The sequence below is a fragment of the Coffea arabica genome, chromosome 2e, assembly GCF_036785885.1.
Source record: "Coffea arabica cultivar ET-39 chromosome 2e, Coffea Arabica ET-39 HiFi, whole genome shotgun sequence".
In the NCBI taxonomy this organism is placed as follows: domain Eukaryota; kingdom Viridiplantae; phylum Streptophyta; class Magnoliopsida; order Gentianales; family Rubiaceae; genus Coffea; species Coffea arabica.
In genome coordinates, this window is record NC_092313.1 from 32400336 (window position 1) to 32425367 (window position 25032).

The 25032-nt window shown below is 34.6% G+C and overlaps 1 protein-coding gene across 8 annotated transcripts; it reads right to left on the minus strand.

Annotated features, from left to right (window-relative positions):
* Nucleotides 1-1966: 1966 nt before the first annotated feature.
* On the minus strand, nt 1967-18992 carry LOC113732410 (uncharacterized). Of its 8 annotated transcripts, none has more exons than XM_072080381.1 (14): nt 18666-18992; nt 18322-18439; nt 9989-10101; nt 8765-8870; nt 8258-8325; nt 8086-8157; nt 7196-7255; nt 6984-7113; nt 6709-6902; nt 6401-6582; nt 6082-6209; nt 4412-4692; nt 3462-3702; nt 1967-3032 (listed from the first exon to the last, which is right to left on the minus strand). In XM_072080381.1, exons 8-14 carry the CDS (start codon nt 7048-7050, stop codon nt 2158-2160), a joined length of 1968 nt encoding a protein of 655 aa, XP_071936482.1. In that variant the 5' UTR covers nt 7051-7113; nt 7196-7255; nt 8086-8157; nt 8258-8325; nt 8765-8870; nt 9989-10101; nt 18322-18439; nt 18666-18992; the 3' UTR covers nt 1967-2157. The 8 variants fall into 8 exon arrangements, with proteins under 8 accessions (XP_071936482.1, XP_027113943.2, XP_071936478.1 ...); XM_027258142.2 differs by lacking the exon at nt 8258-8325 and adding an exon at nt 9209-9273; XM_072080377.1 differs by lacking the exons at nt 8258-8325; nt 18322-18439 and adding an exon at nt 9209-9273.
* Between the last annotated feature and the right edge of the window lie 6040 nt (nt 18993-25032).

The following is a 25032-nucleotide window of genomic DNA, read 5'->3' on the forward strand; positions in this document are numbered from 1 at the left end:
GGAGCAAATTTTATTTAACACATAAATGTAAAATCATTTATGCATGTCTGACAAAGGCAATCATGCCAAGGAACTGGCCAGACAATTGTGATAAAACTCGCCAATGAGGATTGTTAGAACTTAGTAGGACACACCTGGAGAGCAGTCATGCCTACTATACTTCCAATCAAGGAGCGTATGGCAGGATGAAGTTCCAGTTTCCGAGTTGAGAACCATAAGCCACCAATTGCTTCTAAAGTCGTAGTGGCAAGTATATGATGATCTAGCTGTTAAAGAAATCGAGTCTTGTTATTAGAAAATTTTGCATACCAACACAAAATATGGATTCTAACAGAGATGAGATTTCATATTTGCATCCGGCCAGAGAACTAAAGTTAGTTGCTTTCCATCTTTCGAGTCAAATGAAGCATAACTTTTTCCAGCAAGCATGAGAAGACTTGATTGACTCTCACTCAACTCTCCACCTACGTACTCCACTACTAATTTTTTGTTTTGGTTTTTTGTCTCAGTAGTAGTATTTCTTTTTTGACCAATCCTCTAGATTCTCTTGCTTGGCTTTGGTAAAACCTAAGAGATCCCAATATTTCAGCCCGATAAAGAAGAAAATGAGAGCTAGCTAACGTAGGAAAGAAAATAACTAGTAGTATTAACTAATAAGTAGCATTTCGAGCAGACTACACTGAAATAGAATTCACAGTATTAGTTAAGGGAATTACTGTTAAAACAATAATAAAGTCAGACAATGTGGGTTGTAGCCCAAACGAGAATGCAGGACTAGAATGGCGTTTCTAGGATGCCTAGTATCAGGAAAGAAATGGAGATTTACACATAAAATGCATGACAAATTTTCACTTTAGGATTATCAGAAGTTTAAGTTTCAGTGTCAAGTGTCAACACAAGCTGATCGTTGACACCACCACTTCGCTAATGGATTAAAAACAAAAAAACATTAGCAAATTGCGCACCTGGTCACTTCTATTGGAGCGCATCTGAATGCATCTCATCGCCGTGTTTCCGTGGCCGCTTGTTGGTTGTTCCCTTGGCGAGTGGAATTCTGTAGCAATATATGTGATGAGGAGAACTAAGAATCATGTTATGGTATGTATTTGCTCCAAACTATGACCCTTGGATGAGTTTTTGGCTACACTAATCTACTTTTCGAAAAATAATCCCAAAGTAATGCTCTTTCAGTTTTTATTCCCTTATTAATCTAGTTATTGTCATGTCGACTCCCCATCAAAGAAAAAAAATAACTTGTAAATCTTTTGTTTATATATTACATAGTTTTTCTTTATTTAGTACCTTAAGGACATTCTATAAGCAAATTAAAAAAAGGAAAGTGGATCCATAATTAGTGTTTTAAAATTGCTGATCACCCTCCAAATTGCAATGATTTTGCTGAAGAACCTTTTTTTTTTGTTGCCATTATTCCTCCCTCGCTTTATTCTTGATTATTATGTCACAAGTTCCTTTCTTTTTTACTTGTTACTTGCAATTTTATATATGGTAGTCTCCTAACTTTGTAAATTTTAGGAAGTTTGCAAAAATTCAAATTGTTTGAAGTACAAGTAAACATTCCAAAAGAATAGGAGAAAAAATATAACTAGGTCAGTGTAAATATCAAAATTAACATGCTATATGAGCCAATCTAATGTGAGAAATACTAATTAACTCAATAATAGATAGAAAAATATTTTTATTTATCTTTAAGATTGTACATAAGTAGCAACATTTGAACTACTGAAAAATTATTAAAAATCTATTGATGTGGATTGTACCTCTTAATATAAGATGAAAATGTAAATACTTTCCATACTCGAAGTCCACATGATAACAAGTAAGTTAACAAGGGAATATATTTTGTAAGTGCATTAGTTTGGGAATAGTTTTGAAGAATGAGATTATTGTGGAAATAAAGTCCCCTTGATTATATGTTTCGAACTGCTTTTACAACATTGCTAAGTGATAAGAGAAGCCTTCTATCATCTACTGCATTCATTCATCTCAAAATTGCGTAAAACCTCTTACGAGGATCAAAAAGCCCCTAATTTTTCTAACATGCTTACGAAGAACTTCAAATTCAATATACAATGAATTTCAACACATTCACTAGTAAATCTAATCGAATACTGCCCAATCATACACATACATTTTCACTCAATCAGAGTCGGGATCACCATCCACAATATCAGGAAGTGAATCCATTGAAGTGTCGTCATTGATTTCTAGCACCAATCCAGCGCCCCTTCCTGTGTTTGATATTGTAGCAGAAATCTTTTCCACAATCCTAGTGTATTCATGATCTTGGCTTGTCACCACATCCTTCGCAGATGTTGGCGTGACACTCTGCTCAGTAACCATAGTGTTTCTTTTACTTGCTGAAGAAGAGACATCTTTTCCTGCTGCTACAACAAAATCTGTATGACCATCAGCTGATGTAGCACTGCCTGAAACCAGTCCATCTGATTCGATGGCAGTATGACCACCAGCTGTAGCAACCAATATTCGCCCTTCAATATGATCGCATTCTTCTGTCTGCTTGTAGCTTTCCGGAGTCGGCAAGTCAACCATTATCTCATCCCCATCTACTGGTACTTTGTCAGCTGCAACAGCCATTGATTCCCCAAATTCACCACCTTCACGCTTATTTCTTTCAGAAGGAGAACCACCATGAGGAAGCTTTTCTAATGCTGGATCGGTAGAGGTCCCAGAGGGTTTTTTATCACTGCTGGTATATTTTCCAAGGTCATTGACATCTGTTTCATCACCATTTGCCAGCCACCTTTCGTACAGATCATCATCCCCAGACTCTGGCTGAGAAGGCTCCTTTCCTAGTGTGCTAAAATGAAATGAAGTGTTCTTTCTGTGATCTGCGAAGTGTACGTCTGGAAGGTTGAGGCTAGCGCTGCCATAATGGTCAACTGCCGATTGAAGATCTATAAATGGAAGGGCCCTAGGATGTATGAGCACTTCCAAGGTCAAAAGAGCATGACAGCAATATTCAGAAATTTTTGTTCCAGATTCTCGACTGCCTGCAGTCACCAGAACGCATAAATCTATGAGCAAGAAGTCGAGAAAAGTAGACTTTTTCAATTCCATTAACTTAAAAAAAAAGGGTTCAAGTAGCCCCGCAGAAGAACCTCTTACAAGTACGGTTATTCCTTCCATATCTTACATATTGAAGACCTCTTACTGTCAAACGAAATTACCAAGACAAATTGCAGGCATACATCACTCATTTGACAAGCATTTTAACAAGTACTCCAATTATACCGCTCATGTTAGTTACATAAAGGACAAAATCAAGCAACCTCTATTTCAGGTTTACCAACTTGACTTGGTATCCCCTCATCTATCTTAATTATATAAATTGTTCGTGCCTCCAATTCAAATGTACAACGTGGAGACAGCCCATGGATTGCATGGGAAGAAGATGACACTGGAGGCTGGACAGCACTTACCTCTATGAAAAAGTTCGAGACCCTGAGCAAGATGTGGAGGGCGAACACGACCAGGAGAAAGAAGGGATGCCAAAAGTGCGCGTAAAGCAGCAAGTTGGAAGTCTGCCCATATAGGAGTAGCTTCACCATAAACTACGGTACTATTGTTGTCAGCCCATCCCACTTTGCAAGCATTTGTTGCAACTGTTATAAGGAGACGATCAATATTTGATCGCCAACCATCTGATCTCATGGCACCAGCCTGTTGACAAAAAATAAAAATTTTCATTGTAAGCTCTGAAAGCATATACAGTTTATTGGAATCACAATTAGAGAAAAATAGGAGCTGCATTCATTTGAATATTGAAATACTGACAGGTACATCAAATAAAGTAGATGCCCCCCATGTCAGAAAATCAGGCTACATTCCATTAAGTGACAATATGGAAACATAATTAAACGTGCAAGGGGCAAATTTAGTGCATAGGCCTACTAAATACGGCCTGAAAATGCCTGAAGTCTGGATCAACTTAGCACCAACTATAACATCACAGCCATAATGGATGATATTTAACACTAAAGCAGATTAGATGTGTCGGCAAGACTAACTAAGCATACTACTTTAAATAGATACCGGTAAGCATATAACTCCAGATAAGTACAGCTAGATAGACCATTACACCGTCTACATGAAGTTTCAGCTCAAGGAGCTTAATACTGGCTGCATAAAAAGCACAATTAACAGGATCTACCATGGTACAAGACCAAAAATGAAGCACCTCTCTAAGGCTTCCAAAGTGAATTCTTATTCCAAAATAACCACAGAGACAGTAGAAAGAAGCAGAATGAAAGACAAACTTGAGGTACTTTGTGAGCACACCTTTTGCTAAGTCAATAGCTAAAGTAGTATTCTCATAAGCATATAAATGATGGTAACTCAATGCATTTAATTAGATAAAGAAGGAATATACCACACTCAAAAGAGCTTCTAATGCCTCTAATGCAGCAATCCTGACAGATATTGCAGTCATATTTTGGGATGTCTCCACTTCCAGACCACCTTTAGCAGATTGGTCTCCAACAGATTCAGCTGAAGTTGGGTGCTTCCTTTTTCTCTGAAAACATTGTTGCAGTGCATCCTGTAAGGTCTTTGAGCGTGCAGCAGAGTACGAGCCACCACTCTCACGACCATGAGGATCCAGATCAAGCAATGCATTGCTTATAACTTCCTGGATCAGATATATTGCAATCCCTGTCAAGAACCACCACCATTAGGAGAAACAATTCCATGTGACAGATCTCTGTGTGCATCTGTATTTGTTTGCGAAAGAAGGAAAGAGGTAGTAAAGGGTTATTGAATTGAACGAATTACAAGAAGATTTTTTTTTTTTTTTTTAGTATCAACAGCACTACTCTAAAAAACATCACTTCAAATTTGGTAAGCACCAAAACTATTGCCACTGAGTTAGATGCTAAAAAAAAAAAATCGGTTGTAGCATGCTACAAAGTCAAACCTATATCAAATATGGATTAAGAGAAAGGCAGGTAAGGGGAAAAAATTGTCACACAAAATTGGTAAAGGATGCACAATGGGTGCACGATTTTTTTGTTAGCAAATTTGGCAAAAGATATATATGAAAACATCTTCTAAATCACAAAAAGAAACAAACGAGGTTAGATAACAAAAGATTACTGCCTGGTTATGACACCAAATGTCATCAAGTCAAAGTAGTTTGATTAAAACTGTGAGCATCAACCTGATACCTCCTTATAACCTTCTACATACGAGTAAAGCAGCATGTTCGAACTTAGATACGGTAGTAGATCAAGTAGAAAATTACCATCATGTTCAAAATGTCTTCAAATAAAAACACGAGTATGGACAATTATCTAGTTCTCACAAAAGAAGTTGCAAAGCAATAGACAACATGGAAATGGTATCCCATAAAAACCTGAGATGTCGAAAAATCTCATGTATATGATACTGACCAGTGAAAAAAATTAGAGAACTCAAACCTGAAAAGTATCATGCCTTTTGAAGAATATTAACCTCAGCCAACCAAATGCACTTATAAACCTTTGATAGTCCTTTATGCTCAAGTACGTACAAGATCAATCCCGGTGTTAATATCATAAATCACACGTTTTGCCTAATAAACTCATCAAGGCCAAACTGACAGTAGCTCTGGACTCATGCAAAGTATTGAGGTTCATTTTGTTTTAGTATTTCTTTTTCAGGGCTCTTGACAAGCAGCATACTTATAGAAAATCACCTTAATTGCAATGATCTTCCATAGAACATGTAGACTTGTAGAATGTCGGGATATTCAAATGACAGTTTTATAAAGCAAATTTTAACAAGATTCACGAGTTCCAATGCTACAGAATTTTTAGAGGTTTCGAAATAATGAGCAACTTATGCTCCATGTGCTTCTATTTTTGAACCCCCAATATGACAGAAATGAGCAAGAGGAGGAGGAGAAGAGTATCTCATGCTTACAAGCATATATTCTTGCACATGCATCCATAAGGGATCAAAATGCATGACAGATGAACTAAGCGCAGGAACTAACATCAATTTCCAGGCACCCAATATCAACATAAGCAAAGAGGTGAAAAGATATGTTAAACAATTACTTACCAATCCCCATGGACATCAACAAAACTTTCATAATTGAGTAAACCTTAATCCTTAGCTCTGGCAGGACGCATGTCCTAAAATATTCTGTTAGCAGTCGTGTGATATCTGCCACATGTGGTAACAACTGACTGCAAAAGCGCATACAAAATCAAGTTACAACTAACATTTTTGAAATGTAAACTAAAGAAGGAAGAGGAAATCAAACTAAAGAGCATAGCTTTATATCCAACGGACAAAGAACTCAAGGACAAGCTTTATAATAAGATATAAATAGAGTGATTACATTTAAAAGAGAACAAGAAGAAGACAAATCAGTCACCTGCGAAGTCCCTTTACATTAGAACTCAGAAGCTCCAGGCTGCACCTATGCAATTCAGGAAGTTCTAAACAAATCAAGTCCTGTCTCATGGCAGTCATAAAAGGGGAGGATTGTGAGAATGAGCCATCGACCATCAGCACTCTCTTAACAAGAGCTACCAGTGAACGAACAGGCACAGAAACCTGCATAGAGCACCAGACAAACTTATGCTCAAGGTAACGAGTTCATGTATCTCCCTTAAAAAATACAAGAAATCAATTCGGTCCTTTACACATATTTGATATCATAAACTAAACGAGGCATATCACCTGAACGGGATAAGCATCAGTAAGCATTGTGCAACAGCAGGTCATCAGGGTAGAGACTCTTGAAACTAATACTTGTTCAGGCCTCTTCATTGCCTGATCTGAGTTTTTTGCTGATGCCGTTAGCCCTCCTAAGGGAGGTGGGGGGTCCTTCCCTGGAGGAAGTAACAACCTCACTACCTCACTACTTCTGGCCTCTGCAACAGGTGAATAAAACATCAGCACCTAAATATTCAATCAAAATAGCAGTTCCATCTCCAAATTAAAGCAACTGTTACCTTCTTCTAGACCTTGGAACATAACATATAGTTGATTATTTATGAATATTAAGACCTTCTGCATCATCAGTGACCAGCTATCCTCATCTCCTCGGGATTTTGGAAGTAAGGCCAAGCCATGAGCAAGTTTCTGCAGACCAAGACAAATTAACTCTTTTTGGATTGGCTATAACAAGCCAACCTAAAATAAATGCATCAAGTAATTCTATCACCTTGAATATACTGACAGGACAATTCTCTGACACAAATTTTGAAAATATAGAGGATTCAACCTGCAAATTCACTGTATATCAGTAAATCATTCATAATAATAGCCAGCAAAACCAGTTAAATATGTCTAGTAGAGCAACTTGGTCCTGTCAGTTCCTTTTTCCTTTTGTTAGGGGATGTTAGTTCTGGATAAAGAAACTTAAAAGGATGAGCAAACCCAGAATATAAGCATCAGAACAGCCTTCCCTTTGTATATCTGCTAATGAAATGTGAATCTAAGATCAAACACCAGACTAAGATTGAAGAAAGGAAAAGGACTCTATTGCAATAATAACCAACCTGCACATAGTAATTTTTAAAATTTCTAAAGCCCAATCCTCTCACCACTCAAAAGATTAACAATGCTTTTTCCCAAGTTTATATTAGCAATTTCCAACATGAATTTACATGCAATCTGTTGCATTGTCAATACCTCACCAGGAGAAAGAAAAACAATAAAAGGTTACCCCGGAAATCCCTACCTGACTAACAACGCAAGTTTAGGAACCCTAAACATCAAGCAAACATTACCCAGGATGAGATGTAGCATTTCAAACTATACATCTTTCTTTGCAGGCCAATTCTACTATATAGTTCTCCACTCAGATTCATGTTCTGCAAAGAACAGTGCTGGCAAAAGGACCATAGATAAGTATGTGGTTCTACATTTCTAGCATGTAAATAGTGGCCACCTTCATTTCTTAACCTATACATAATTGTAAGTAAACAAGAAAAAGTTTTTGGTGATTCTCAAAATAACTCAAATCTGGACAGCAAACACCCATTGGCATTTGAGAATAGATTATCAACAAGATGCATGAAAAAATCATTTCATACAGAAAGAACTACTCACACTATCGTAGTGTCGGCTGACAGAAGCTGGAAAAACATTTGTAAGTGTGCACAATAAGGAGATAGCTTCTTCCTGCACAAGCCAATCATGAAAAAAAAAAAAAAGAACTTACAGATTGAAAAGGACAAACAACTGTGAAATTCTGCATAACTCTACTACTATGAAAACATACAAATCAAAAAGCAGTACGCAATTATTGACTTTGGAATGTAGGTTGATGAAGAACGAGACACCAGAATCCTGGTAAAGTCAAAAAAATTTAATAACTATATCGTTTTCTCCAGGATTAATTTCATTCAAAAGATATTGTGAGAAGTAGGATATGCTTGAGTTTGTTTGGATAGGAGGTTATTTGCAATAATTGTTGTAACACTTTTTGTGATGTGATGTATGTGAGATAAAAAGGTGGTTGGAAATTGTGTTTATGATATAAGTAGAAAAAAATTTGAAATTTTTTTTGCAAATCTTCCTATCCAAACAAACTATTCTTCTAGAATACTACCACATTTTATATTTAAATGGGAAATCATAAAGAAATGCAAAACTTGCAAGAGGAATAAATATTTTATGCATCAAATGTGGTAGAATGAAATCAATCAGTTGAGGAGTTAAATAGATCAATTCGTGAGGAAAAAAATTTCCCAAAAAAAAAAAGAATTTCCTACAGATTTATACCTACCCAGAAGGCATCAGAGCTATCCTCATTTAATAGATTCAGTACTGGTTGAACAAGCTTAGAGGCTTGCGAATTCCCATCTTTCTTCGCATTAGGAAATCCACCCAACCTAAGTCAGTCAAAACATGAGCAGCACTGCTATGGATACTGCAAGAACGCATTTCATGACAAGCCAAGCACTTCTACTAACAAATTTAAGCTTGAAAGAGCAAGCATGCTATTGAATAACATCTCAACAAGTTAACTCCTAAACCCACTCAGCATCAAGAAAGAAAAGATAGACTGCACAGTTCTTCTCTGCAACATCTTTCTTTGGATTCCCTTTGCAGAAATGCAGGAAATGCTCTTAAGATTAAAAATAAGACATCAAAAAGGAAATCCAGAAATAATCCCTAAACTCGTGTCATGGAGAATTGTTTTTTTAATGCTGTAAAGTACAAAACAAACCTTGTGAACAGATCAGACATTGAGGCACAAGAAGCGACCCTCACGAAATGGGAATCTTAAGGAGGCTGCTCATAGTGACAAAAGGGAAAAAAGAAAAAAGAAAGAAAGAATATCTTTATCAGTAAATTATTTAATAGAGTTTCAACTAAAGAGCACTGTTAAGGTTATGAGAAAGCAAGGAAAGATAGCAAGATGTGAATCCCCATAGTAACAGCAGGATTTCAAAATTTTTACAGCTATGAGGTAAATACCGGACATAGTAGTGTTTAATATTGGTATGATTGAACCAAAAAACTCCCTCTATCGCCAGTCAATCACAAAATTATGTTCACGTTTCTTAGAAACCATATAATCCTACATCCCTTTGTTCTTTATACGCCAAAACTTTACCTATGTGTTTGTCATTCGACCAATATGGTGGTCATAAATGTTTCTCCCTTCCCTCAAGTCTTTCTTAACATACTTGCCGCCATCAAAGTACGACATTCAGTTGGGAGCAACAGGAATACATGAACTGTGACATTAGTCGAGGTAAAAATGCAGGAATAATAATTGCAATTGAGGAAAAGGAAAGGCAAAATTGATGAATTTGATTAATAGCATTTTAAATCATAAAGATGGAAAGCTACAGATGACAACAACACCACTTAGATTTTGGTTGCTCAAAGAGTCCAGTGATTTCCAGAAAACGTTTAAATGACAGATTAACATCAAGCACGAGAAAAGATATCTCTAATAGGCAAAAAATGTCTGATATGTCACTGGGAAAAGCTCAAATACCTGCATATGAGACAAGATCTTGTTGAACCATTCTGAGTAGGAAGCCATAAAACGCTCTGAACTGCATTCCTGACTTGTCAATCCTAGCAAGCATATTCCAGCCCAGGATTTATCTGGTTGTATAATATTCATTCAAATTACTCCTGAAATGAGTTCCCCGTGGCTCTTGACAACTTCTAAAATAGTATATAATAATTGTTTCTGTTTAAGTGTGATTTTGCAATCTATCACTTTTAGACAATTGTACACATGCATATGTATATGTGGGTCTCTGTTGCAATAGCATTTGAGTATACAGCATAAAACTGAAATACCGCATTCACCTAATAAGAAAAAATATATGTATATATATACATGCATATACTAATGAAAAAAAAGCTGTATAACTTGTTGGAACCACAAATCAAGGTGTTCACACCTTTCAGTTATGAACTTAATTTTAACTCATCGGCTTATAGCCCAATTTTCTCTATTACTACAATCAACACGGAGTTAAACTTCTCACAAATTATAAGGGTTCTAAACTGATGTTCTGTGAAGTTGAGATGGGTTTGGTTTTTTGCTAATTTGAGAGTCCCTGACTCAGTTCCACACCATTTTGACTCATACTTTCTGAGTTTACATATCTCTAACTAAAATGCGTGCGCCATGATACCATCTTGCTTTACATTGAAAAGATGATTAGTTTAAAAGCATATGATCAAGTGTGACTAATAATTGAGGAGAAAAGTAAATGTAGAATGTGCTCTAGAATATTTTACCATGCTACTGGAAGCAAGGGCGGAGACCCGATTGACCCAGGCATCGACGGCCGACTTCCAGCCGTCACTGAGCTTTTGGTCGGTGGAAGATGGGGCCCATTCCCAGAGGAGAGGACGAGTTTTAACGGCAGAGACGACGTGAGAGACATCCGAAGGGTTCTGAAGTAGTGTTTTTCGTCTGGGATGTATTCCCTGAGAAGTGACCGCAGTAGCTGAGACATCAATGCGGGCGCTCGCATTGATGTCTCAGACGAAAAACACTCCTTCAGACGAAAAACACTCCTTCAGAAACCCTTCGGACGTCTCTCACGTCGTCTCTGCTGTTAAAACTCGTCGTCTCCTCTGGGAATGGGCCCCATCTTCCACCGACCAAAAGCTCAGTGACGGCTGGAAGTCGGCCGTCGATGCCTGGGTCAATCGGATCTCCGCTCTTGCTTCCAGCAGCATGGTAAAATATTCCACAACACATTCTACATTTACGTTTCTCCTCAATCATTAGTCACACTTGATCATATGCTTTTAAACTAATCATCTTTTCAATGTAAAGCAAGATGGTATCATGGCACACACATTTTAGTTAGAGATATGTAGATTGTAGTAATAGAGAAAATTGGGCTATAAGCCGATGAGTTAAAATTAAGTTCATAACTGAAAGGTGTGAACACCTTGATTTGTTGTTCCAACAAGTTATGCAGCTTTTTTTCATTAGTATATGCATGTGTATATATATATATATATATATTTTCTTATTAGGTGAATGCGGTATTTCAGTTTTATGCTGTATACTCAAATGCTATTGCAACAGAGACCCACATATACATATGCATGTGTACAATTGTCTAAAAGTGATAGATTGCAAAATCACACTGAAACAGAAACAATTATTATATACTCTTTTATAAGTTGTCAACAACCAGTTAGGGAGTTTATGAAGGACGAGAAAAGAAAAGAAAGGAAAGAAAAGTAAAAGATAACTTAGGAAAGAAAGGAAAAGAAGGGAAAAGATGCATTTTTGGTTTGGGAGTTCAATGAAAGAAAAGAAAAGAAATGTCTTTCTCTTATTTGAGAGTTGGAGAGATATGGAAAGAAAAACTTTTATGAGAATATAACTTTACGTATTTTCCCTTTCAATTTTTAAATTAAAGTCCAAATATTAGCTTTCTTGTTCCAATAAATAGAATATTTGGACAGGATAAAATTCCAAAACAATTGCATGTGCATTCTCACAAGATGAATAATAAGAAGTTGAGTTCTCAAATGATGTAGAGCACATTTTTTATACGTTTCATAATTATTAGCCCTATTTACAAAAAGCTAATCGTCTGTGATCAGATGATCAGAGTCAGGGCTGATCCCATGGATGATAAAACTCCTAGAGGCATCAGTTTTTGTGAAGCTGTTTGGATTGTTGATTTATAACACGAAAACTGGAATCCATGAGAAATGAAAGTTCTTGCTGGATCATTTTTAAATTTGAAGCTTACGTAGGCAAATTAACAAACATATTGTATGCATTCAAATTTCATATTCATGTATTACCGCTGGAGCTTACACGTACCATAACCATGCAAGATATAATCACAAATCAATACTATAAAAATCAAGAGTTCGTTGACAAGAATTTTATGAGATAGAAAATGAACAAAAAATTTAGAACTTTTTATAAACAATAACAATCTATACACAAAAAAATACTTTTTCACAATTTTCTAGAGAAGATTGAGCAAAGAAAGAAAGAAGAGATTGAGTTAAAGAAATATCTTTTATTATTGAATTGTGGATGAAGAACAAAAAAAAAATCAAAGAACTAGTTGGAAGTATAGAAAGTATAGAACTCAGAAAGCTTTGCATTGATGCTTTTACAAATCAACTCTAGGATATATCGGGAATAACGACGTTTTGTATCAACTTTTAAAGGATAAAATTGTCATATTAAAAATATCCTTTGGCGCCCAACAAGTTTCCGTCATTTTCCTTCCAATTTTGGGTGGAAAAATTTTCACCAATTAGAGGAAATCCCATCCGTTCATTTCGTTTCTCTTCCGTCCTTGTTAAAACTTCTAAAGAAATGAAATGGTAATACTTTCCTTCAGGATACTTTCTTTTCTATCCTTTTCTCTCGATTCAAATGAAGCCTAAGTTTGAATCAACGGACGTATAATTTGAGGGCTACAATGGTCATTAGGGATTTTCAGATCGGATCCGAAAACATGGTACCCGAGAATGTTAAATCTATTTTACCACCCAATTCAATGTTCATTTCTAATTATTAAAAAAAACAAATTATTATTTTATAGGGATAATTTCAGAAACCTCCCCTGAGGTTTCTGACACTTTCACTGACATCCCCTGAGGTTCTCAAAATTTCACTTACCTCCCTTGATAAAAAATTGGGCCCCTTTTCTGACGTCATCAGGGCCAAAATTACAGATATATCCCAAGTAGTTGGGGTTAATTACTACCGTTTAGTTACATAATGGCATCTGATATGATTAATTAAGCTTAACAACAATAATAGAAACTTGATTCCTGATACATGAATTAATCCAGTCATTTTGGGAGTAAGGCGCCAATTGAGCTGCAATATTGGCGCCATTTTTTGTGCCTGGTGTGATTTGACAAGAGGAAATAACAAGATCACATATAAGATCACTTATATGTGGTCTTATACGACATTCTGGATATAGGAAAAGAAACAGAGGAAATAACAAGAACAAAAATGGAAAGGAAATTGTGATCAAACCAGTGGTCCTAATATGCACTGGAGTAGCGGCAACAAAGTGAAGAATTAATTGTTATTTTGAAATAGTTGCAAACACAACAGGAAAGGTACAAATTTATTTGTTCCTTTAACTTTCCTTTCCTGGTGCTGCGAAAAGCTACATGACACCTTTACTAGTGTTGCTCAATTCCACCTCTGTCTTTTGTCTAAATGTTGATATTGAACATTCATTTTGGTTGTTAAGTGGATTTTTGAGTTAATCATTATGTCTTAACTTAACTCAATTCTCAGAATGCGAGCTCGTACTAAGCTCCACCGCCAACCCTCCATTTCGAAAAAAAAAAGACAAAAGCAAAACAAAAGCAAACACACGAAGCGCAGAATAACGTTGAAACCCGCAAGCGGGATTCTGTGTTTTTTCTATTTCAAGGTTAGCTCGCATGCGGGTTAATGTTATATTTGAGCGCGAGAAGAAAAAATTGGTAATTAGGCTCTTTGGGCATTATAAGTAAATATTTAAATTAATGGCAGTTTTATTACACCAATATTATTGTATTATCATTATTATGATTATTGTATTATTTCTTATGCAAATATAACATTTAATTATCCAAGCAGTTTGATTTTATTTTTACAATTTATAAAATTTTTATCACTTATATAATATTTTTAAAACCCTAATACATCTAAATTTGATTTTATTTTTCAAATTTATAAGATTTTTATTTAAAAAAATGGGATACGGATAAGATATCCGGTTGGTTCGATTTGCATAGGTGCATATGAGAATATCCGAATACTCCTGAAACCCGCAAGCGGGATTCTGTGTTTTTTCTATTTCAAGGTTAGCTCGCATGCGGGTTAATGTTATATTTGAGCGCGAGAAGAAAAAATTGGTAATTAGGCTCTTTGGGCATTATAAGTAAATATTTAAATTAATGGCAGTTTTATTACACCAATATTATTGTATTATCATTATTATGATTATTGTATTATTTCTTATGCAAATATAACATTTAATTATCCAAGCAGTTTGATTTTATTTTTACAATTTATAAAATTTTTATCACTTATATAATATTTTTAAAACCCTAATACATCTAAATTTGAATCTAATTTTCTACAAGTCATACTTATAAATGCGAAATCTAACAAAAAAGTTAAATACAATTTTTGCAGGTCAAATTTAACAAATGCGAGCTATTTGCAAAATTTTAAATATTTGCAACATTTTTTAAAACAAAAATTAGAAGCTTTCTGCAAATAATTCCCTACCTCTCAAAAAATACCAAAATAAAAAAGATAAGAGCTCGCATTTGCTTCCTAGAAATAATTCCCTAGCTCTTAAAAAAGGAAAAAAAAAATTGAGAAGAGCTCGCATTCCACGAATGCGAGCTCAATAACCAGAGCTCGCATTCCACGAATGCGAGCTCTTGTAAGCTCGCATTTGTGAAATTCACAAATGCGAAGACCCCCCTGACGGAAATTAAACCCAAAATCACCCCTTTTGTAGAATTTTTTTAAAATTCATCACAAAGTTGGAAATTTCTCAATAGAAATACAACTTGTCTGGATTCCTTTCACTCTCTGATATCATTACGGTTGCTTTGTGATTACAGCGGCAAAACCTGTTTTTAATGGAGAAAGATGTAGGTGAATTCCATGATTCTCCCCTATGGCTTGAAGAGGCCATGGTTGCAGCTAAAACTTTTTACTCAGAGCTCTAATTGTAGCACAGCAAATGCACTTGTTATCACTCCAAATTAGTAGCAAAGAATGTTAATAGCTTGAAACCTCAGAGGTAGTTAAGTTGCTTTGCTTTATATGCTATTGCTACTGAAACAGCAAACCTTCTGGCCGTTGCAATTTGCAGCTAGCCGTTGCAAAATCTGCCAAATAACTGTTGCATGGCACATCTGGTGCATGCAATTTTTTGTATTGCACTTACCCCCCCTCAACTTTACTAATTAGTCCAAATCATTTATTCTTCTTTGAATCTTCTACTAATACAACTTCTGCAAAGGGTAGCTATGGAATAAAAATACCTTCTCACACATGAAAATAATATTTTAATCTGATTTGGACTGGATTGTTACCACAAAATCAAAAGCAAGGGAAGTAAGTGAAATTTTGAGAACCTCAGGGGATGTCAGTGAAAGTGTCAGAAACTTCTGAAATTATCCCTATTTTATAACCTCTAAGGTTTCATATCATTTCCTACGAATTAACCCACACAATTGATGAGAACTTATAATTTTTTACACCCAAATTTTTTTTTATCTTACTTTGAAGACAGACTGATAAATTTCATTTGATATAAAACTTCAAGCTATTTCTAATCCTGACATATTACCAACTATGCTACATTTTGATGCCAAAAATAAACATTTACGTATGATCAAATGAGAATCACTGCAAGCCCCCTACGAGTGATCCGACTAGTTTCGTAACCTGATAATTACCAGCAAGTCCCGTGATCAATGTTTTAAAACCCGGACCGTCAAGCGAACTGGTGAAGTGAAAGGGTCGAGATTCAACCGGTCGGACCGGTTCAACCCTGGTTCAATAAATAAATAAATAATATATATATCCTAATTTGCATCTCCTGTTAGTGTACTATCTACATGCCTTTCCATGAACAGCAGCATTAGATTAAATCTAAATGCAAGTTTCCTAGCTCAGGAAACACACACACACACACATCTATGCACAGAATAAGATATAAATGCTAAACTACAATTAACATAAGAGCAATATCCAACAATTAACACACACAATTAACATAGTTATCCAACTTACATGTCCAATTGTCTAATATTAGAATTAACAAAAAACAATACAAGTCTAGAAAACAATCAAAAGGTCCAAACAAGTCCAATTTATAAGTCGTCATCATGATAAGTCATCTTGACAACAAAGCTTCATCATTCATTCTGGGATAGTCTTTAATTCTATATTTGCAATCTGTTTACAAGTACTTAAGTAGGTTTGACCAGGACAGTTTCTTTAGGGTTGTCAGACTAAGGCCAATTGCAGAATCATTAGCCTCAAGAACATAGTTAGAATCATCCACGGTTAGAATTGTTCTTAGTGATGTCAAAAATATATTCATGTAACTCAGAATTTTTATACCTAGGCTAGAATTTATATTCTAACATTCTTGGTTACACCTGGCAGCTTTTGGTTGCTTCTCTAGTATTCAGATTCCTTGTACATGTTTGGCATTAGACAGCAGTCTTAATATGTAGACATAATAGTTTTCCAACTGTAAGTTGTGCATAATTTAATGAGCTCTAATTAGTCAACAATAGATTTGGTTGTTTACCTTTCAGAAACAGGAGGTCACGGAATGATTTAGTAGCATGTAAACCTAGCAAGGGACTTATATTATTTAATAAGTGGAGTAGCATTTGAGCTTCTGTGAAATACACTAATGGTGGATTGTAGAAAAGATGATTTGAAGAATATACACCAAAAGGACAGAAACCAGATATGTATAAACATTTTGTCTTATAGACAGAAGCAGAAAAAGCTTTGGCTAAAGTAAGAAAAGAACCTTGCTGTACAGAAAATCAAATTCTGTTTCATCATAGAATCTTTGTGTCACTGCACTTCGGTTAATAAAGTTTTCTAATTATAGGATTAAGTGTTTACCTATAACAGCTAAAGATTGAAAGACTGGCAACTATGATAAATGGAAGTATGAGATTATTATTGAAAGAGTCATGGTTATTATATCTATGTTAACCTGTTATATTAACCCGACAAGACAAACAAGAAGATTTGTTCAACAACTGAAAAACATGCTTTGGAAGATTGTGTCAAATTCTCACTTCACTTCACCAAGTAACCAAACGTGTCAAAAATTCATCCCAATTCGCCAAATGGAAGTACTTGAAGCAAGGGAAACTTTCTACATGCTTCAATATCAAATTATAATACAACTCCACAATGACTTGGTTATCAATTACTGAATTAAGTGACAGAAGGGACCATATGATAGGCTGTCCAACTGAAAGACCGAGGACTTTTTTTTTTCTTTTTTTTTATCCAGTTTTCAGATAATACCAAAAGAAAAAGACTTTTACTGAGGCCGTTGGTGGAATTTAGCAGTGAAATACTGGGAATTTAGCAGTTTAGTACCAACATCTGGTACCTGACCACCAATTAATTGACATTTTTGATTGTCGGCCAAAAACATTAATAGGGAGTCTACCTCCCAATTAAGTTCCGGTTTCACCAGCGGCGCAACTCAACAACAGGGCAACCAAATTATCTAACGAGTCAAAAAAAAGGAAAATTGCAGGACAAACAGACTGACTAGGGGTGTGCATCGAAATCGAAAGCGGTAATTCGGAAGTTTGAAATCGGAAATTTTCGAAATTTTGGCTTCAGTTTTCCCGACCGAATTTGATTTCGAATTCGATACCGAATTGAATTCGGAATACGGTGGATTCCGAATTCCCCGAATTCTTTTTTTTTTCCGCCTCTATTTAAGAGGAGATTTGAAAGCCGTTCCTCCTCCAACCAAAACAGGTTGTTAACCAGAATCATTAACACCAATTTAATCCACGAACATGTCATGAACACATCTAATCATTATCTTCTATCTATTAAAGTTCAACCCTGCTGAGTGCTGAGCTTCAGAGATCTCAGAAAGAGCACAAACAAATGCCAATTGTAACTGAAAGTCATAGCACCTTCAGCACATTCACATATTCCACGACTAATCAACTTAAAAATAGGCAAACACCCTAATTTACATTGTCATATATAAATTTAGAAACGGGCAAACTGTCTTTTGACAAATTTAATGTTCGCAGCCAGAAGCATGAACAGAAAACACATACAGTGCACAAAAATGTACAATGGCGTCTGCCTGCTGGATGGTTTTCAAGATGTGCTTGGAAAACACATAAGTGAAAAACAGGAGTTGAAAAACAAAAGTTCAGCACCTCTGTTGCACCTCTGTTGCTCCGTGTATGTCAGGGAGAAGAAGAAACAAAGAAATTAAAAAGGTCAAATAATACAATTTGTTAATTAACACTCAAAACCATTTTTTGTGCGTATTAGTACCCAAAGAACGCATTTAACTAAGAAAAAATAAGGATTGAGCATGCCATTGAAATTATTGATGAAAAATCACTGGCGTAAGAAACATAGCTGAAAAAGGTGAGTAAAAGCACTGGCATACCTCAAATTGTCCGACAGTCTTGAATATGAAGGCTGATGGTGTCTGTCTCTGTCGGACTTGAAGAACTGGTGTTCAATTTCAGGTGTGATGCAAATCACGAGTGAAATCTCTGAGGTGAAAGAGGCGATGGAAGCGGTGAGTAGGGGTGTCGGTGAGAGAGTAAACTGAGTCGGTGAAAGAGAGTGAGAGGGAGTAAGCTTCGTCGGTGACGAAGACAGTGACGAAGAGGCGATGAAGGAAGAGGCGGCGCGGCGGAAGCACAAGGTGAGTTAAGAGAAATTTAGGCTTTTGCAGATAGGGAAGCTCAATTTGTCGGAACTCGGAAGCTCGATTTCAATTAGTAAACTTATTATGTTAAAAACTATATTATATTATAATTATATTTAAATATTATTATTAGAAATCGAATTCGAATTTCCTAAATCGAATATCCAATTCGAAATCGGTAACTCCGATTTCAAAATTTTTATTTTTGAATTTGATCCGAATTTGACGAATTCGAAAACGGAATTACCGATTTCAGTTCTGAATTATCGAAATTCCAAATTCAATTCAAAATCGGTTTCGAAATCGAAATTTTTCTAGTTTGCACATCCCTAAAACTGACAGCTTATTTAATTTGAGGACAAACCAAAAAAAAAATTGATTTAGGCTGATCAGCTTATAATATAATCATTTAGCTACTGCTGCAATGACAAGTTAATAAGGATCATATGCCCAAAAATTACGGCAGTATATAGGGCCTGTTTGGAACTTGAGTTTTTTGGGAGTTTGTCTAAAACTTTACTGTAGTGCACTGTAGAAGTTTTTGAAAAAATTTTGTAGAAGTTTTTGTAAGGTGAAAAACTTTTTTGTAGAAGTTTTTGAAATGTTACTGTAGACGTTTTTTGGATTATTTTTAGAGGTATTTTTAAAACATATTTTTGATTATTTTATAATTTATAATTTTTATATTTTTATATTTTTCAACATTTATGCATTTATAATACATTTATAAATATTTAGAAATAAATATATTTATATAAAAATATAAAAATATATTATATTATATATAATACGTAATATACATATATTTATAAATGTATAAATGTATAATTAATATAAATGTATAAATTATAAATGAATATTATATAAATGTATAAATTATAATTTATAAATGTATATGATGATTATGTATAAATGTATTAATATAATTAATATAAATGTATAAATGTATTAATATTATGTATAAATGTATAATTAATATTGTTTATAACTTATAATTTTTATTGTTTAAATATTTATATGCATTTATGCATTTATAATACATTTATAAATATTTATATATAAATATATTTACATACTTATATAAAAATATATAAATGTATTATATTATATATAATACATAATATACATATATTTATAAATGTATAAATGTATAATTAATATAAATGTATATATTATAAATAAATATTATATAAATGTATAAATTATAATTTATAAATATATATGATGATTATGTATAACTGTATTAATATAATTAATATAAATGTATAAATGTATTCATATTATGTATAAATGTATAATTAATATTGTTTATAATTTATAATTTTTATTGTTTAAATATTTATATATATTTATGCATTTATAATACATTTATAAATAAATATATTTATATAGGTATATAAAAATATATAAATGTATTATATTATATATAATACATAATATAAATATATTTACAAATGTAATAATTGTATATTATTATAAATGAATATTATATAAATATATAAATTAATATATTCTAAATATATAAATATATAATATTATGTATAAATGTATTAATATAATTAATATAAATGTATAAATATATTAGTATTATGTATAAATGTATAATTAATATTGTGTGTTAATATTATGTATAAATGTATTAATATAATTAATATAAATGTATAAATGTATTAGTATTATGTATAAATTTATAATTAATATTGTGTGTTAATATTATGTGTTAATAGTATGTATTATATATATGTATAAATGTATTATATTATACATAATACATAATATAATTGTATATAAATATACATAAATATATATACATAAATGTGTAATATATATAATATGTATTATATATATTAAATATATAATATATAATATTTATATAAATGTATAATTACATATTTATATTAATATTAATTTATATGGTATATAATATTTATATAAATATATAAAAATATATTTTAAATAAAATAAAATATTTATAATATGTTTAAATAAATATATAATATATATAATAAATTTTTTAGGGTGAGGGACTCAAAAATTCAAAATTTTTTTTTGAGGTTATCGGCAGCGCCGGAATAAGTGACCGGCGCTGGGAGAGGTGGTGGAGGCGGTGTCTGGTGTGGTGGGTTGGGTGAGGGAGGAAGAAAAGTGTTTGAGAAATTTTTTGTGTATAGATTTTTGAAGTGTGTAGGTAAAAAATTTTGAAAAGTTTTTTGGGGTTCCTGTAGCAGAAGTTGTTAAAAAACTAGTAGTTAAAAAACTTGGTAAAAAACTCGGGTGCCAAACAGGCCCATATACATTATACAGAGGGCCGAGGGGACGGAAGGGCAACCAAAACCCAATAATCAACAACGAAAGGAAAAAAAAGGAAAAAAAACCTAGTATAAGCTTGAGGCCTTTCAGGAGTGCAATAGTAAATCTTAAATGAGAATCGTGAAGGTAGCAGTTGAGATGAATTGAGAATCGTGAAGGTAACAGCTGAGATGAATTGAGATGCATTGGTGAATTGATGTCCCTAAACCTAAAGCTGAGAATCGTGATGTCCCTAAAGCTGTTGATGAATTGATGGGTAGCAGCTGAGAAATGAGAATCGAAACAAATGAATTGAGTTGAAGCGGCGAAGCGAAGAGTGTCGTGAAGGCTGAAGACTGAAGAGTGAACTGAATAAGTGAAGATTAGGTTTAGACTTTAGATAATTGCGGTCAAAATTGAAAATTCGGTCAAAAATTGGAGAACCGCGGTTCATGGGTTGAACCGATTTTAACGGGTTTTACGGTTTTTACAATTTTGACCGGTTCTTGGTTCAGGTCAACAAAGACTATGAATCGAACCGGACACATAACCAGTTTGCGGTCGAACCGGTCGGTCCGGTCCGAGTTTGAAAACATTGGTTTTAAGGAGTTTGGTGTTTTGAGTTACAAAAGAGTCTCGTGGCGAAGGTTTAAGCCTTTATGGCTTTTTATCTTACATTACATGACCGTTTTCTGAACCGCGACAAGGAAATTTCGAGCAATAGACAGAGGGTCCACAAGGGCAAAGAATGAAGCAGGCTTGCTGCCTATGGAGCAGCGAGGAATTAGCCCGACGATAGAATTAATTCTCATAACCCAAAAATAGTCCAAAAAGCAGAATTAGACTATGACGCAGGTGCGGCAAGTCCAGTGCGAGTCCTTTCGCTTTTGTGAAAATTGTAACACGGTGTGACCAAAAAAAAGGGGGAAGAAAAACAGCAACAGAGTAAAATAGTCTATTATTACTTAGCATTGGATACATTTGATAAAACTGAAATCTGAAATTTGAATTCATTAATTTATTAAATTGTTAAGTATTTAAATATAATACATTTATGTGCATATCACATTCAGTGATACGTGAATAATTTATTGCTTAATTTTGGAAGCAATTTTTGCCTAGAAAATTCAGTGTCAGTTAATTAATTCAGATGTTTAATTTTTGTTATAAAATATTAAATTTAAGTGTTAAATTGATTTATCAAATAGGGTCTTAATGTTTTTTTTTGAAAAAAAGTTTGAATGCGTTTGATCCGATTATCCTCACATATCAAAGCATACTTTCGAGATCATGGACCCTTATAAGTGTTTTGACAAATGGTCCACCAGCAACCAACACAGCACTCACATCACAATCTTAGTTGTTACTCTCAAAAGAAAATGCTTACGATCAATCCTCGTTGGTCCTAATTCCTAATCTCATCACAATCTTAGTTGGAGAACCGCGGTTCACGGGTTGAACCGGTTTTAACGAGTTTTATTGTTTTTACAATTTTGACCAGTTCTTGGTCCAGGTCAACAAAGACTATGAACCGGACCGGACACATGACCAGTTTGCGATTGAACCGGCCGGTCCGGTCCGAGTTTGAAAACATTGCCCGTGATTGATCACTGTGTGTTACTTTGATGCGTATCCTTGGAACAAAATCGAAAGGTTGGAATACTCCTAAGTGGAAAAAAGAATGAAAAACATTGCATGAAGGACCACAATGGTTCTAAAATAATGAGCACTCCCACTTATGACAAAAATTGCAGATGCAAGAAAGACACCATTTTGCACCAAATCTTCTTCCATACAACAGCTACATTCAGAACTCTCATTTGCAGTTTCTTTTTAAGTAATCTAAATATGGGAAGCGGAAAATAATCCGCCGTCTAATACACATTATCCTGATGATCGTCTAGGTGACTATTTTTACAACAGGCGGCAGAGTCTTCAAAAATAACACCGAAGGCCGACGTACGGTGTGATTGAGCAGAAGCATCAGACTTAGAAGCGTTAGAACTCCAGCTTGATGAGCTGTGCCAAGTGACACAGGTACTTATGACAGAAGAGTTGATACCCCCAAAGTGACCTGCCGACAGAGCAAAATTTATTTAACAGATAAATGTAAAATCATTCATGCGTGTCTGACAAAGGCAATCATGCCAAGGAACTGGCCGGACAATTGCGATAAAGCTCACCAACAAGAATTGCTAGAACTTAGTAGGACACACCTGGAGAGCAGCCACGCCTACTATACTTCCGATCAAGGAGCGTATGGCAGGATGCAGGTCCAGTTTCTGAGTTGAGAACCATAAGCCACCAATTGCTGCTAAAGTCGTAGTGCCAAGTACACGATGATCTAGCTGTTAAAGAAATCGAGTCTTGTTATCAGAAAATTTTGCATACCAGCACAAAATATGGATTCTAACAGAGATGAGATTTCATATTTGCATCTGGTCACTTTACATCTTTCAAGAACATAAGCATTAGAGAGCCAAGTTTGTCATACAGTGAATTGAGTCAAATATCACACAAAGTAAATACTTATGCAGCCAAGCCATAAAACTTCAAGATTATTAAACGTACATTGCTTGAAAGTTTTCTCATAGCATCTTGACTACAGTAAATCTGACTTTGTATCTTCCATCTACAATCATTATCAATGTCAACGTACCAGGTTGAGTACTTGATTCACACTTCTATTTCTGTCCTGATGATCCCAAAGGAGAAGGTCAACATTATCTGAGAAGCATCTCTTCAATGTGCTAAATTTTGCTAGAAGAAAAAGAAAAAGAAAATAAATGTAACATCAAATGTCCAACCTTTTCTTGTGTCAGTGTCCACATCATTTCATTTCATAAGTAGATTCCTACAATGAAACTATTGATAATAAACAAAGATAGCACACTTCCTAATGAGAATAAATAAAGTTCACCAATTCATTTGGAATCCAATAATATTTCTGTAAATGTGAAGTCTGATAGAAACTAAGAGAGGTTACCTGCGCAATTGATGTATTCTCAAAGAAGTTCCGCAGAAGAGGCTTCATACTGAAAATATCTTCTGGAACCCATGTATCACCCATCTTTGGGAAAGTGTTAAAGGCACGACCCTATTGATTTTAGGTGCAGCCACAAGTTAAAATGTGTGTGTGCGTGTGTGTATCTATATCATAAAATACAGAGCTTGTCCTTTGATTATTGGCAAACATGTCAAGTTGCAAAGAAGCAATAGGTAAATACAGCATCATTTCCTACAACAAATGCTCCTGAGACACCAGTGATGCCGACAAGAATGCTCACAGGAAGGGCAAGTCACTTAACTTTTGCAGCACCCTTAAGCCAAGCTACTGACTCAGCAGGAGGTTCAGGCATAACAACTGAAAGAGCAGTCACGAAGATCCCATTGTAAATTACAAATACTGAAGTAAGATGGGCCGCTAGGCGGAAAGGGCTGACTCTTGGTTCAGCATATTCCGATGCGGGGTCCTATAAAGGAAAAGAAATTAGACCTTTTTGAATAGAACGTGTCAGATATTAATCATTGCAAGTAGAAAACCCAGTTCTTGAACCACTTTTAACCATCCACCAACCTATTAGTCCATGCCCGGCACCAAGAGAAAATAACCCAGATAATCTAAGTCCAAGTTGTAAAGTAATATAACCCTTGCGAAGAAAGTAAGAGAATGACAGAGCAAACATGATACCCAGTGTTCTTCCCCATATTCGATGTGCATACTCCATCCAATAAATGGACTTGAAATCATCAATACTCATCCCTTTGTTTACACTGCAACAAAACAAAAATAAGAAATGGAGCGAAAAGT

Coding starts and splice junctions, on each gene's coding strand:
- LOC113732410 (XM_072080377.1), bottom strand. CDS start 9,228: ATGTCTGATCTGTTCACAAG. Junction 7,114..7,195: donor GTCCTGTCAGTATATTCAAG/GTGATAGAATTA, acceptor CTTGGTCTGCAG/AAACTTGCTCATGGCTTGGC. Junction 3,033..3,461: donor TCTCGAACTTTTTCATAGAG/GTAAGTGCTGTC, acceptor TGGTGACTGCAG/GCAGTCGAGAATCTGGAACA.